The 16,584-nt window shown below is 34.4% G+C and overlaps 1 protein-coding gene and 1 long non-coding RNA gene across 2 annotated transcripts; one reads left to right on the top strand and one right to left on the bottom strand.

Annotated features, from left to right (window-relative positions):
* The first annotated feature begins 1,309 nt into the window (after positions 1–1,309).
* On the top strand, positions 1,310–3,235 carry LOC131163533 (uncharacterized). The gene is made up of 2 exons (XM_058120127.1): positions 1,310–1,318; positions 2,210–3,235. The coding sequence occupies exons 1-2, from the start codon at positions 1,310–1,312 to the stop codon at positions 3,233–3,235; spliced, it is 1,035 nt and encodes a 344-aa protein (XP_057976110.1).
* A 3,521-nt stretch (positions 3,236–6,756) lies between these two features.
* On the bottom strand, positions 6,757–8,315 carry LOC131164278 (uncharacterized). The gene is made up of 2 exons (XR_009139240.1): positions 8,155–8,315; positions 6,757–6,996 (listed from the first exon to the last, which is right to left on the bottom strand). It is a non-coding gene; the product is annotated as an uncharacterized LOC131164278 (long non-coding RNA).
* Positions 8,316–16,584: the final 8,269 nt, after the last annotated feature.

The following is a 16,584-nucleotide window of genomic DNA, read 5'->3' as shown; positions in this document are numbered from 1 at the left end:
AAGTTTTTGTGTTTAAAGAGTGTGATTGTAAATTAACTCTAATTGAAAAAGGAGTTAACTCTTAACTAAAGGAACTTGTAAAACAAAGGGATTTCAAAGAAATTTTTAAAAACCCAATTCACCCTCCCTCTTGAGAGTACACCTAACTTTTCAATTGGTATCAGAGCGGGGTTATAGAAAATCTTAAATTAGAAGCTATATAAAGATCTCTATGGCACACTTAGATGTATCTCCCTTTGCCAATGGTCAATCCTCAACTAGACCTCCTATTTTTTTTTTTTTTGTGGTGTTTACTATATCTTTTGGAAACAAAGAATGAGAATCTATTTAAAAATTATGGATTGAAAAGCATGGAAAGTTGTCACACAAGGTGACCTTATTCCTACTAAAATCGTAGATAATAAAGAAATGCCCAAAGAGGAAAAAGAAATGACTGACAGTGACCATAAAATGTTGCAAGTAAATTCAAGTGTTATGAATGCATTATATTGTGCTCTTGACATAAATGAATTCAATAGGGTCATCACATGCAAATCAGCTAAAAAAATATGGGATAAACTAGAGGTAACCTATGAAGGAACGGTTGATGTTAGAGATAGTAGAATCGACATGCTCACAAGTGAATATGAGGCCTTTAAAATGAATCCAGATGAAAACATTACTAGTATGTACACTAGGTTCATTCATATAATCAACTCCCTCAATGTCTTAAGAAAGAATTACTTTACATATGAGATGATCCAAAAAATACTTAGAGATCTTCCACCCATTTGGGAACCTAAAGCCACAGCAATTATGGAAGGAAGAAATCTCAAAAATACCTCCCTAGGCGAATTGATTGGATCACTTCTCACCTATGAGATGACTATGAATGAAAGGAATTTTGAAAATAACAAACAAAAGAAATCAATAACCCTTAAGGCTGCCAAAGAAGACTCTAGTGACGAAGACGAAGACAATGAATCAAAGTATTATGCAAGCACATCTTCCACAAATATCTATGAACACATTACGTGCTTCTTATGTAAGAAAAAGGGACATAAAATTTGAATGCCCATTTAAAAGAAAAAATATTAAAGTCAAGAAAATATGGAAAGTCAAAGAAAATAAATCTGAAATAAAAAGACCTAAAAAGGTTTGGGTACCTAAAAATAACACGGTGAACCCTTCTTGTAGGTTTGCATTAGGATAACCCCATCAAAAGACAAATGGTACTTGGACAATAGGTGTTCAAGGCACATGACCGGAGATAAATCCAAATTCACCACACTAATGCAAAAAGATGGTGGATACGTCACGTTCGGCGATAATGTTAAAGGTAAAATCATTGGAATTGGAAAAATAGGCAAGGAACCCTTTTTGACCATTGATGATGTTTTGTTGGGAGATGGGTTGAAACATGATTTCTTAAGTATAAGCCAATTAAGTGATAAAGGATTTGACATAATTTTCAAACAAGACAAATGCATTGTTGAAAATTGAGAAAAACATAATGTTCTATTCACCGCTAAAAGAATTGATAACGTGTATTGCATAAATTTTAACAATTTAAAATCTCAAAATATCGCATGCTTAGCAGTCATGAATGAAGCAAGTTGGCTATGACATAAAAGACTAGGACACGCTAGTATGGACTTACTATCAAAATTAGCTAAAAGGAACCTAGTTAGAGGACTAACAAGCACTAAGTTTGAAAAAGATAAAATATTTGATGCTTGTCAACTAGGAAAGCAAACTAAGTCCAACTTTAAGAAGAAGAAACATATTTCCACTAGCGGCCCTTAGAGTTTATTCACTTAAATTTATTTGACCTTACTAGAATACAAAGTCTAGGAGAAAAGCAATATGCTTTCATTATTGTTGATAACTATTCCAGGTTTACCTAGGTACTCTTCTTAGCTTCAAAAGATGAAGCTTGCAATATGTTGATAAACTTGTGTTAAAGACTTTAAAATGAAAAGGGATATGGTGTTTTAAATATTAGAAATGATCAAGGAAGAGAATTCAATAATAAAGATGTTGATAAATTTTTCAATGAACAGGGAATAAAACATACTTTTTCAGCACCTAGAATTCCACAAAAAAATAGAGTTGTTGAAAGAAAGAATAGATCCCTTCAAGAAATGGCTAGGACCATGTTAAATGAATACAAATTACCTAAGTACTTTTAGATTAAAGTGATTAATATCGCATATTATGTAATGAATAGAGTTTCATAAGATCAACTTTAAATAAAACCCCCTATGAACTTCAAGTTAGAGATGCAACACGAGTTGGCAGAGACCAGGACTGTGATCACCCAGGGATTGGGGGTAATCTTTGTGGCACCCAGAGTCTACTTCCCGCATTCTTTAGAGATATTTGTATTTTCGGGATTCGCAACTCCAGCTACAACCCCTGGCCCTCGGTTTCTCCAGCTCTTCCATCTTCACCTGCCCATCAGTCGCCAACACTGCGTCCTTCCCCAGCTGCGCAGTCTCCCGATCCTCAGTCTCTAGCCCCACAGCCTTCACATCCATCTCTAGTTCCACAGACTACTCTACCGGTGAGCCCGGTGGTGATGATCGATGTTGACACTTCCAATGAGAAGGAGATGGAGATTCAAACTAAGGAGGTTTCTACACCAGCCACGGCATCCGCGGGCAAGGCACAGTCCCCCGCAAATCCTCAGGCAACCCCTACTCCCGCGAGTCCTCTGGCCGCCTCTGCTGAGCCACGTACAGAGCCTGCCGATATTCTATCATCTCCGGTTGCCGCCACAGAGCCTCCACAGGTGGAGCGTGTCCATCCAAACTCTTCCATGATGATGGTGCTCATATTTCCCATCGATGTCACTAAGCGCTCCCTCTCTATTGTTACACCTCCTATCCCTGGCTTGCGACGTGCGATGGTGCATCTGTCGAGGGACATGGCAGTCAGCATGGCACCTGCATCATGTGCTCCCGCCACAAGTACATCCTCCACTGCTCCAACCTCTCGTGCACCACCTACTACCCCAGCTGCTCCCGCGTCTCCCGCTGCTTCCACAACCCCTGAGTCACTAGCTGTTTCTGGTAGTTTTTCTGAGGATGATGTGACTACTTCGAGCACGCCATCTGATGCGGCTCACAGATCTGATATGAGCACCCAGTCCGATGATTCTGGAGATCTAGGGTCGGCAACTCCGATGATGACGCGAGTGGATCTACTGAGGAGGGGTATTGATAGCTCCGTGGAGTTTTATGTTCTCTTATGATTCTGAGCACTTCTTTGTATTTGTACTATGCTCGAGCACATTGTGGAATTTCTTCTTTTCTTTGTATTTTCTGTTTATTTTGAATCACCATGACTGTTATTTGGTTGTACCGTTACTTATATTGTATCCATTTGTCGAATGTACTGCCCGATTGATTAATGCATATATGACGACTTGCTTCTTGTTATTTGTGCTTGGTGTACATATGTTTTCATTCCTCATATTCTGGTTTTTGCGTGCTTGTGCAGGAACACTTGTTTTACTTTTTGTCCTTGTGGGATGGATCCTTTTTCCTTGCTTCCTAGGTGTTCTCTATCCTTACTTCAGTGGGGACACTAAAGTCTTAAGTTGTGGATCGTAGGGGTTAGGAAGGCACTACACGTTACATCTAAAGCACAAATATGACATATTTTTCAAATTTCAATTGAACATTGTATGCAGTGTGCCATGTTAACACCCTTTATGCCCTTTACATACTTTTATCTAGCATTTGTGTTACAATTTCATGTTGTTTCTTGTAAATGAATTTATTATGCTCACTAATGATGAAGTGAGTTGTTTGAGCATAATTTCATGGGGTATAGTCAGTTTTATTATTTGACAACTCGATGAGAGTCGATTAGGAGTTCATTCGTTTTAATGTTGTTGTATAAGTTTTGGTATTCACATGGTATATTATAAGGCTAGGACGCACTTTCACATGATTTGTTTCACTTAGGTTCCCTTGTGAGCATTGAGAGAACAAATGTGGCGACTATGACACCTTGTGAGGCTTTGTTGAGCTTTTCATTTTTTGAGAGAGTCATTCACATGAACTCTGAGTTCACGAAACTCAAATTTTCTTCTCTAGATATTCTTTGCATGCTAGTCTCCTTATTTGAATTTTCTAGTCTAGAGGTGATGTCTAGTAGGGAGATATAAACTTAAGTCTTGTAGCCTACTTAAGACGTAAGTATTAAGCCAACCCTAGAGATGGGCACAATTAATGAACTTCCTTTTTGAGCTTAGTTCCTTATCAGTAGCATGAAGACAACATAAGTTGTGATGATTGTCCTAATTGGTCATGAAAGAGAAATATATAAAGAAAAGAATGAGCAGAAAAGAATGAAAAAGAGAAAATGAGAAAAATACATAGATGATTGCTCTAAATACAAAAAGGCCAAGCTAGGGGCATAACACACCACATTCCTACACGTATGAAGCTTCTTCGGGTGCTCTGATGCATATGATAGATTCACGCGTTGGTTTATGAATTATGAATCTAGAGTGGTCTTGGTAGGATGTGGCAAGTAGGTAAGAAAGCGCTAAAGTGAAGGACCCGACACGTTAAATAACTAGATTCCATTTTGATGAGACTAGTCCACTCCATCTTCATCGTTGGTTCTTCTATGTATGTGAGATGTTTGACCATGCATGTTTTTGCTCACATACGAGAGTGACCCCATCTTTATGAGTGTTTTTTAGAGTATACTAGTGAGACTGAGTCAAGACAACCGTTCTGTAGGTGGATGACCCGAGTGAGATGAATCATTCACTTTACACATGCCTTGTAAATATGCGTGTTTATACTTAGATTTATATGATTGTATAACTCTGAATTGGACTTACTGATTGAATCTCTAAGGGTTTGGATTTTCTTGAAGGCTATACCCAGTTGAGACATGTATGAGTGATTTGTTTCGAAATTGTCTTTATAATGGAGCTATTTATAGAGAAGCATGATTGTAATAATGTTATATATCTGTAAGTGGAATGGCATGATTGTGTTACTTGTTGATTCTAATTGAGGTTCACTGGGATATGTGTTTGTGGGTATCGCCCTGGAAACCCTCACGAAACTATAACTCGTCCACTAGGGCCACCTAGGGGTTTAAAACCTTGTTGCATGTGGTAAATGCAATTATGCTTCCCACAAAAGAGGAGGTAGTTAGGAGTTTGTTTATCTTTTGTAGGTTTTTCTTAGTTGTCTTTGCTCGAGGACTAGTAAAATATAAGTTGGGGGTTGTGACGTGTTCCTAAAATATACTATTTTAGGCTCCCATTTACCTATGCTTTGTTCTCCTTTTCTTTGTAATTATCTTTTTTATCCTAGTTCGGAGTTACACATGATTTGTTTATGTTTCATGAAATTGGAGCTTAAACTTAGGAGTTAAGCAATACAAAAAGCCAAGGAAGCAATTGGAAAGTGCAAGGCTCAACCAAGAGCTCAACTAGGTCTCCAAGGCCTCATTCCATCCAAAGCAACATGATTCTGCTTGAACATATGGTGCGACTAGGCCATCACAGGCGGCAATCAGGTCATGAAATGAAGACTCCAAAGTGCTTATTGAAGCATAAATATTGAGAGCTTTGACCAAAGGCGTGACCAAGAGGTATTGGGCGTGCGACTAGGTTGAGGAACCCTTTAGCTAAACCTTAGATTTTCTAGAAAATATCGACTAGGGTGCGACTAGGGGAAGTCCAGGGCACGACCAGGTCGACTAAGATCAAGTTCAGAAACTAATGCACGAAATTTTTGGCGAAACTTTCCCGATTTGAAATCAATCGCTTGTAAACCCTTTTGGGTATAAAATGAAACTTTGAATAGGTGATTAAGGTTCTCCTTTGGCCCTTTTTTAGTTAGTGATAGACCTCGAAGGCCATTGGGTGCCATTTAGATTAGGTTTTCATACTTTCTTTACTTTCATGTGTGGTTCCCAACCACGTAGAGTAGTTGGTTCTCAATTGTATTCTCGAACAGCTAGTGACAGGCCTTCGAGCTTCAATTGATGTCATTTTCAATTAATTGCCATTTACATTCCTTTGATTTAAATTATGCAATTTTAATGTCATGTCTTTAATTTCTTGCACATTTAGTTCTTTGATTGTGATGAAACCCTAGGGGATAGGAGAGCATAGCTAGGGATTCAGTCACTTATATGTAATAGGGTACGACTTCTATAGAGGGTTCCGTGTTCGCTGGATAGGGTATACCTTGGTTTCCAATTGTACTCTAGACTATTGATGCACCTTCGTTACCCTATGTCACTCGAGCGGTTCACTTGACCGTTGAACCTAGTTTGGATAGCTGACCGAACATAGTTATCGCAAATGACAGCCTAAGCCAGATTCATAACTACAAACTCGCTTTCTATAAGTAGTTTTAATACAATTTACTTGCTTTTGTAGTTGATAGAAACACCATCAAATCCATATTTCCATTCTTGTTTCAGCGTGGTAAACTTTATTAAAAGTTGGTGCATTACTGCGCTAGAGTCCCTGAGATCGACACTTGACTCACTCCCTGTTCTACTAAACTTGGGATTACTTAGATTATAAATATTATTTTTGCTAGTTAAGGACCCAAGCCTTGACGAGCCAACCACCTTGCCTCAAGCAGTTGCTGTGAGGATTTCCTTTACCCACTACGTTCAATAGGTGGAGCATGCCTCTCTCTATTGAAAGGTGGAGATCCATCTCTAACGAGAACACCCTCTCGCTAGGCAACGATTCTAACCCCGAAACATCCAATTGCAAAAATAGCAATATAAATTTGTTCGTATAAGAAAAACACTCTCACAATAAAGTAGAATTTGTACAAGATTAAGCACTGTATACTCAAAACATCAATATGCAATAGAAGTGCACAAAGATAGCAAACGACGTACTGCTTGTTCTTTTCCATTAATTACTTGTAGTAGGCACATCCATGCTTGGCCACAAACCGTGAAGCTTCAGCAGCCTTTGACTGCAATTGAACTAACTTTGACGCCATGAAAAATCTAAGCAATTGTGCAAATGTGAAATAAACCAATTAATTATCGTATACAACATTTTCAAGAACACAACTTGAACAATTGCAATGAGGAAAAATTTCATCAATATACACAAAACAGCGCTCAAAACAGTTTCATACATGTATCACATTCAATTTGGAACAATAAACTTCCACGGAATATATTCATGCATTCATGTTGCTGTACTAATCCACAATTTCCACAAAAATATCTGTAATACTGGCATGGATTAGACTTCTCTGTTTTATTCAAAAAGAAGTTCAGAAATAAACAACTTTTTTCTGTTAATTCCAAAACCTCAGGAACTATATATTAGTTCATCCAAACTGTCTTTTTTTTTCCCTCCATTTCACAATTTGAACAGCATAGATATTTTTCCTTTGAGCATTAGCTCTATCAAACAAGCTTCTTGGTTTGGTCTTACATTATTTTCTATTGTAAAAGAGAATAACCATCTTTTGTGCAGACAAAACTTGCGATACTTGCACAGATCACTTCTAAGTTATTAATTTTACATAAATTCACACTACAATACATGAAATCATTTCTCATCTTCTGAAAACATATCTAAGCAAAACACAACCTATGGAGCTGTTTTTTTTTGAAAAAAAAATTCTCTTCCCGTTGAGAAATCATAACCAATACACCTAATTGAAAATACAATAAACCCCCACAGTGATGACGGTGACGAAACATCCATACAAAAGAAAGTAACGAACCAAACATCAAAAAACCTCTTAAGTCAATCCCTCACATAGGCATCGGTGAGATCCCCGGAGTACACCCGGGTCCTCCAAGTTTTACTTATTTATCCTTTTTCAGGTGGTCATAATTAAGATCGGGAAAGTCGTTCAATTTTTGATTACAACAGAAACAATTCATAAACCTAGGAAGATTCAACAATAATATTCTATACATTAAGGCCCAATGTTCTTTTTGGAAGCTGAGAAATTGTAGAAAGAGAAACTAAAATAAACAAATTTATGTTCATAATAACGAGATTCCCAGTTTCTATTCATTTCGTTTCCTCAACCATCTCAGTAATCAAATGTACGCTACAGGAATCTAAGGAGAATTTTTACTACAAGAATCTAAAAAACGAAATAAGAAAAGTTCAAATAGAAAATGAGAGTAAATAAATACCTTTATGAATTTTTTCTTTAACGATTGGAGATTTGCGGATTGGTGTATGTGGATTTTCAGACCAGATCGTTCTGGGTTTTGGTGCGGGTGGGGCGGGAAAGAAGAAGCCTCAAAACCCTTAGATGACTTCACCCACGAGAAGCAGAAAGAAGAAACAGCTTGGGGGCCCTCAAGATTTGGGTACGGTCTACATGTATGAAAAAAATATTAGGCAGTGTTCCATCATGCTCTTGGATATTAAATTTAAATTTATATATATTTGAACAAAATTTAATATATTTTTATAATATAATTTGATATTATATTTTTTTTTTTTCAAATGTACACATGCAAAATTCATATTATATCATAAAATCATACAAATTTGATCATCAGGTTAATTAATATAAAAACAGATTATATTGTGTGAAAATTCATTTATTTTGATTGGATTAGAAATTAATAAATTTAACCTTATGCTATGTTTGCAGAGGCTGAGGATTTAGGTTCGTATTAGATTTGGATAATACATAACATAAAATTATATTAAAATTTATTCAAATCTCACCTGAATCTAAATCGAAGGTCCAAAATTTATGTTTTCAAATGCATTATAAGGTTTTTTTTTTTTATTACATAGGAACTCCAGCCACCAACGAGCCCTTCGAATCTCCTGGTACGGCACCAAACCTACAGATTAGCGTCCTCCGCCCCCAGGTCTCACTGATTAGGGTAAAGTCCGGAATGCGAACACGGCTTTTGTGCATCAGTTGGACGGTCGGCCAACCCGGCCCCCGGGATACATTTCCATTATCATCCACGGTCCCCGCTAACTCACAGAAAACTCTCATCATCTACGATTCCTGCTGGCTTACAGAGCGAACTCTCACTATCCACGGTCCCCGCTGGCTCATAGAGTAAACTTTCATCATCCACAGGTACTGCTAGTTCCGTGAGTGTATCTACCTGAAATTGAAATCTCGATACTCTTTCTTACTTGCTTATGTCTTTCCACCTCGCCATACCTGTGGGGGTCATTATAAGCTTATTTATAATATGATATAACGTATCAAACACTACATATTTTTTGATTGGTTTTAATGTACTAATTAGCGAGTTGACTAGTGCATCAGGTGTTCTAATTATTTGAATTTTTTCAAACATCGTCTCAATTGGGTTTTTGGCCCAAATCTTAAGAAAATGTGTTTAATATAAAAATTATGAAATTAATAGAAAAAGTTTTTTTTATAATCCTAGAACACAAATTCTAATGATTAGGGTAAAAGACTTCAATATAAGATTTCTCGTGAAAAAGGTTCTAGAATGAGGATGGGTTGCTTTTGATCTAGAAGTTAGGTTCTAAAAATATTTTAATAAATAAAAATTTATATACTTTTTGTGTATAAAGTACCGTATTTTATATAAGTGAACAACAAAAAAGTCAAGACCTATAAAGGTTCATCGTCCTTTCAAAGTTGAAGGGTATATTTTAAATTACACATTGTACATATTTTCCCCAACCCCAACTCCTCTTATATTTGAGTTTAAAATTTCTTTTCACTTCTCATATTTGAGTTTTAAGTTTAAACTATATAAATTTTAATATAATTCAACATGATTTTACATTTTTAATTTTATAATATATATTTATTATTTGTCATGTTTTACAAATCACATAATTTTATAGGGTAAGAGACATTGAACGACCACCCTAGAAGTTTAAAAATCTCATTAACCTCCTCTAAGGTTTCAAAATTCTTACAGACCTCCCCTAACATTTGATTTTTGGAATAATTACACCTCTCAAAACTCTTTTTTTTTTAGGTAAAAAACACTCACCTCACATGAAGTTTGCAAAAAGACAAAAACCTCTCATGATGTCACATATCTCTCCCGAGATTTTAAATGTATTAGAGACCTCCCTTGAGATTTGCCAAAAAGATAAAAATTTCTCTTAAAAAAACTTATCTTTTGCAAAATACAATGAAAGATTTGTGTTTTTTTAGCAAATTTTAGATGAGACCCTTGGAATTCTTGAAACCTCAGAGGAGGTCTTTGGAATTTTTGAAACCTCAGTGGAGTTAATTGTCTTTTGTCAAACCTGAGGGGAGATTAGAGTTGTTATTTTTATTTTTTTGTAAAATACAAGGAGAGTTTAGTGTCCTTTTAGCAAATCTCAAGAAAATTGTGGATTTTTTAAACCTTATGGCGGGTTTTTGAAATTTTTGAAATCATAGGAAAGGCCATTACCTTTTTATCAAATCTCAGGGGAGCTTAGAGTTTTTGTCCAATTAATATTATATGTTCTATAAATGATATAGTTGTAATTTTGTAAAACTTTACATCACATTTTTGTACACACACACACACATAATCTTATGCAGAAAAAACATTTCTTATAAGTATTTCTTGTGTGTGGTTTAGGGACTTATGTGTGGGATAGGGTGTTTGGTGCCAAGATAGGGTGCATTCTACAAATAGAAACTAGAGAATCTCTTCAATGACAACACAAGACTGCTTATAGAATTACATAGGCTCCTTTTTTTTTTACTCGTTATACATGCACGCGCGCACACACACACACACAAGTACACACACTCACCAATTAAGGTGTAATAAATCATGGAGTTCTTTACTCCTTATGATTGATGAAATCATAGAAGGTCTTTATAGACTTGCAAATCTAGTGAGGGGGTTCTTGTAGCTTGTACCATTACTGGACAGCAACTATTGACTTTTTGAGTCTGACCTCTATTTTGATGCTGACAAAGTTCAAATATCTTATGTGTGTATTTAGCTTGTAAATAGGTTTATATTTTGGCACGCACATAAGACAAAAGGAATTGAAAGCTAGAAGGACCTCAAGCTCACATCATCTTGCGCATTCCATGAAAACAGAAAACCAAAAGAAGAAGGAGAAGAAAGACTTATTTCAAATTACAAATGCATTTTTAGTTTCTATTTTTGGTTTGTAATAATACATATCATGCATGATATGAATGAAAGTTCAGGGTGACCATAGTCTGACCTTAGGAGACCACACCGTTCATGAAAATCCTTTTCATAAAAAGTTAAAATCAAACAAGGATTTTTGGAATAACTTTAGGGTCAAATTTGGGATAAAATCAGGGCCAAAATTAATTTTACAAAGACTTGCAATTTTAGGCTTAATTAAAAAGCCTAGGTCGATTGACTATTTTACGTTCAAATCCCTCAGCTAACCGACCAGCTTGGCCGACCGGTCATGTTTTCTCTTAAAAATGCCTCGCCAACCGACCAGTATTTTTAGCCTATTTTTCAAGGATGGCCGACGGGGCATCTAGTTCAAAATATGCCCGACCAACAGACCTACATTGACAACCAACCGGCCTTGAGCCTAGGTCGACCAAACCTACGAAGGTTCGTAAATCACCTTTGGGCGGTCGACTGTCACGCTCCTCAGCTGACCGAACCCATTAAGAAAATTCAAACTTTTATTAAGGACAGTAGACTGGAAAAGCCCTGGGTCAACCGAACCTCTCAGGTTCCGGTATTTTTCAGCGCTTAAACACGTTTATTTTTTAATTAAACAAATTTTAAAATACCAAACATATCCCCAACGGTTAAAATTTTCTAAAACTCTATAAATACCCATTTCATAACCTTGATTAGCAACTTTGATTAGTCAAATTTTTCTTTCTAATTTTTTAGGCAAAATTGTTAATTAAAGTCCCCCCAAACACTTTTTTTATTGCAAAATTTTTGTTGGGGCAAATTTTTAATCTCTCCCACTCTCTTTCCTTTTAATCATTTGAAAAATTCTTTTTAGAAGAGAGCATTTTATTTTTGGGGCATTCATATTTTATTCAAAGCATAATACTCTCATTCATTCCTTATTTTTGAAAATCAATTTTTGAGAGTTACTTATAGTTTTTCCCATACATTTTTCTTGGTAAATATTTTTGGGAAAAATCATGTTCTTGCTTGTGAATCTTTTGTACTTCCATTGCAAGATTCATAAGTTCATCTTACTTTATTGCACAAATTCCTTTTTGAGCTAAAACTCTAAAATCTCCTATACTTCGTTTTGAAAATATTTTTGGAAATTTCATTTTGAGGATTTGAAGATCTTTGACGTACTTATTGCATACTTCTTTTTAATCAAAGATCATATTTGTTCAAAATATTTTGGAAGCAAAACCCTAGGTTATCTTAAATTTTTATTGAAAACTTTTTTTGGAGATATACTTATTAGGGTTCAAATCTTTGTAGCGCTTTATCATATACATCATTTTCAATATTACAAAATTATTTTGAGAAAAATACCCTTACTCACTTGAGCTTTATTTCATATAATTTGTGAGTGCATTTGTGCTTATTGTTGTACATCTCTGTTTGTTATAGAAGCACTTTCTTGGTACATAAAATATTTAATACTATTGTATTCCCGGCATGTAGTCGGAAGAGGATTGTACTAGCCTGTAACGTGCACCGAATAAACTTAGACTCGATTAAGAAAGTCCCAGATTAGTTTAGACCCGATTAGGAAAACTAGGAGCATCATTCTGTAAGGTGTTGTAAATGTTGTGGTCAACCTTGTAATGTAACCGAGAGTATTTCTCGCTCAGTAAGGAGAGGAGGTTTGTAATTGGTGACTCTCTACCCGTTAGGCGAGTATTAGTGGAATCTTTGAGCTGCTGGCTCAAGGCGGGGACGTAGGCAAGTTTGGCCGAACCCCGATAATATTTCTTGTGTCAGATCTTTAATTTCCTACACTTTAATTTTTTTACTCAAATGTTTAGTTTATATGTTGTGCATGATTTGTTATTTATATTTACATGTTTTAAATGATTGTGAAATACTAAGTTTGTTATATCTGTTTATATATCTGCTCAGTTTAATATTGTTCGGTGATTGATATTTGCTTAAATAGACCCTAGAGTGTGATATATTGGCTATGCATTTGAACCTGACTTAGGAAGAAATTTTTAAATTTCCAATTCACCCCCTCCCTCTTGGGTACATCAATTCCAACAGCAATATTTGCACACAGGCAAGTGTACAATTGTGCCTTTGATCCTTTGGGCACATAATTAATTTTTAGAACAATGGGTCTGATATATCTCTCCGTACTTCTCTTAAATATTAAGGTCTTATCTCAATTAAAAAAAATCATATCATTCAAAACTTGAATCCTAACTTCTAGTTAATATCAAGGTCTCATCTCAATTAAAAAAAATCATATCATTCAAAACTCGAATCCTAACTTCTAGTTAGAAAATTTTTAAATTTTTCAAACCAAAAAAATTGGGAGGGAGGAGGGGCAATATGATTAATGAGCACTATATTGTTTATCATCTCTTCCTTGCCATATTTATTATATGATGACGAGTGTAGCAAAAAAAATTTATGTTAGTTGGATAGTAATTGTTGATAAGATGCAATGGATTTTTTCTTGGGTAACGGTGCATGCCTAATTATCATTAATAGAAGATTTTAGAAAATATCATCCAACAATTGTTTGATGAAATTCTTGAGAAAAAGTACTAATTAGATTTATTAGTGGGTTTCCTTTATGTATTAATGAATCCATAACTATTATAATTTTAGAAAATTTGATCCACCATCTATTTGATGAAAATGTAAAGAGAAAACACTCATTGGAAATATTTTAGTATTAGGTTATCCTTGGACATTAAGGAATCTCTAGTTATTATCATGAATTTCTTAATATATTTACTAGGTTTTCTCTAGGTTATCGTTCAATACCTATCATCATTATAAAGTATAAGCAAATTGAATTTTAAAAATTGTTCTCAACTTTTTGATGAAATTCTCCATCATACACATGAAATGGGAAAGAGTGGAGTAGGAAACAAGTATTTAGTGATTATTTATGGCTCTTAGACCTTACTAACATTGTTGAGAATAGAGAAAATGCCATCATGCTCTTGGATATTTATATATATTTTAACGAAATTTAATATAATTTTATAGTACAATTTGATATTATATTTTGTTGAAATGCACATTGTAACAATCCGAACCCGAGTGGGTTCCTATATATAATTTTTCAATAGAAACAAATAAAACTTAATTTTATTACCATAACACTAATTAGTTTCATTACAAATGTATCTCAAATATTTAAAAATTCTCATTTCCTAAAATTCTAAATATACAAACGTAATCCAAATGGTATTATACTAATTCTTATTCTACTCTACTCTTTCTATTCTCATTCATGCACTTGTTACGCCAAATTCCTAGGACATTTTTTAAAATTATTTTTAATATAAAATACTGATTGGGATGAGACGATGATCAGTAAGTAAATAAGATTATTATTAGTGTGTAACCAAAATGAGTTTTTATAATATCTTATTTTTGTAAAATAACATTTAATACTATAATTTCAAAACTATATTTAAATAAAAGTAAATTTAAAAATTATTGCATAAAAATTTTACCATCAAATATAGTAGTAAAATTTTATAACCATACACTGCAACTGTTAAACTGAACTTGTTAACTTTAAAACTATAACTATAATAATTAATTATATATATATATATATATATATATATATATATATATATATATATATATATATGCACAAATCATCATTTAAGTACAAAAATGGCATTGTTCACATAAACATATGTTTTTCCTTCAAATCATCATTTAGGCATAAAATAGCCAAGTTCACATAATTATATATATACATATACCATAAAAACCTCCCTTATACCTGTTAACCGTAAGTCATGTTTACCCCCATGACAGGGTTGTATGGTCTGAAGACTGGACTTAACTGGCGAGCCGGCCAAACTAAATCAAATTGTAAATTGTAAGTGAGAATTTCCCTACTAAGCCCTAGTCCGACCCAGGTGTGTACTCAAGAGAAATCTACTACCATATAAAACCACTCTGTACACAGTGTGTATTAGACGTCGTAGCCCATGGAGTATATATGCGTGCCCTACAACGGATATACAATGTAGAGTCAGAGGGGGGTGTGTAACATCCTTAAAATTATTATTATTATTATTTATATATATATAAATTATTATTATATATATATATATATATATAAATTATTATTATTATATATATATATATATATCTGTGTATCTACATCCATACCTAAGTAGCGGAAACACAAATCATATAACCATTCACATATATATTATATAATAACAGAATCCAGTATATACAGACCATAGCCATACAAAATACCTCTCCAGCATCATCTACCCAAAAATATAGACAACTCTGTCAAAAACTCACTCTATGACCAGGGTAATCAAAACACTCTCTATCCGCGAGCCTGATCTGCTCGCCTAATTGGCTCACCTGAAAAATGTTAAAGTAATGGGGTGAGTCGACGCTTAATAAGTGGAAATATGCTATTACTAGTGTGTGACAACTAAGTTAAGAGTAGTTATAAATAGTAACTGAACTGTAATGTAATAAATAATCTGTAAAGCATATCTTTCTTTCACAATTTAAAATATACTGTATCGTCTGTATTCTTTACTTTTCATATTAATAATATCATACTATACGCATCATCTACTGTAAAACTATATACGTATACATAACTGTGCTTTACCCTGGGACTCTGTACGTCATGATTTGACCCCTTATGACAGGGTTGTGCAGCCCGTAGGCGAGACTTCATCTAGTCAGCCCTCCACATAAGTCACTATACTCTACACTACCTTAGCCCAGCCAAACAACAACCTCTCCTAAACTCGGGACTAGCTACTACCTCGTCAAACTTGCCCCCTCCATCCAATGAATTGGGGAGCTGCATACTCTCTGAGCACGGCTGACAGTACCCACACATTATCTGAGATATGTGGTTGCACTCTTTCTATATCCAGCAACGGTACCGTGCTCAATATTCTATATCTGTATCTGTCTGTAATCTTTTCACAGGGATCTGATACTATATATATATATATATATATATATATACTCTTTTACTGTTTTCTTCATGTTTCCAAAATTACCATAATGTTATCTTTCTGTACTGTAAATACTGTAATCTCTATATACTATATCTGTAGCATCTTGATGCTACCTCTGTATATCTGTCTGTATACTCTGTATGTTATAGTAATAGGAAACATGACATACTATAACTCTGTATATACTGTTCTGTATAAAGCTGTGATGTATATACTGATCTGAATAAAACTATATGCATGTATATGTATATATATATCTGCTTTATGAAACTATTCATATAAAAATTGTATATGCATGTAAATTTCTCTGTATAATCTCTGTAAATATATATGTATATATATCTGCATATTCTGTATAGTATGATACATTATAAAAGTTGTATAAATTCTTCATCACATGTAAATCTACTCAGGCCACACAAGCATTTAAACTCATATTCTGTAAATACTATATAATAAACTAGAATAAATATGTGTCTATGAAATCTCTGATATC

Source organism: Malania oleifera, chromosome 9 (assembly GCF_029873635.1).
Source record: "Malania oleifera isolate guangnan ecotype guangnan chromosome 9, ASM2987363v1, whole genome shotgun sequence".
Taxonomy (NCBI): Eukaryota; Viridiplantae; Streptophyta; class Magnoliopsida; order Santalales; family Ximeniaceae; genus Malania; species Malania oleifera.
Note: the sequence above shows the minus strand (reverse complement) of the source record. Positions and strands in the feature narration are given on the sequence as shown.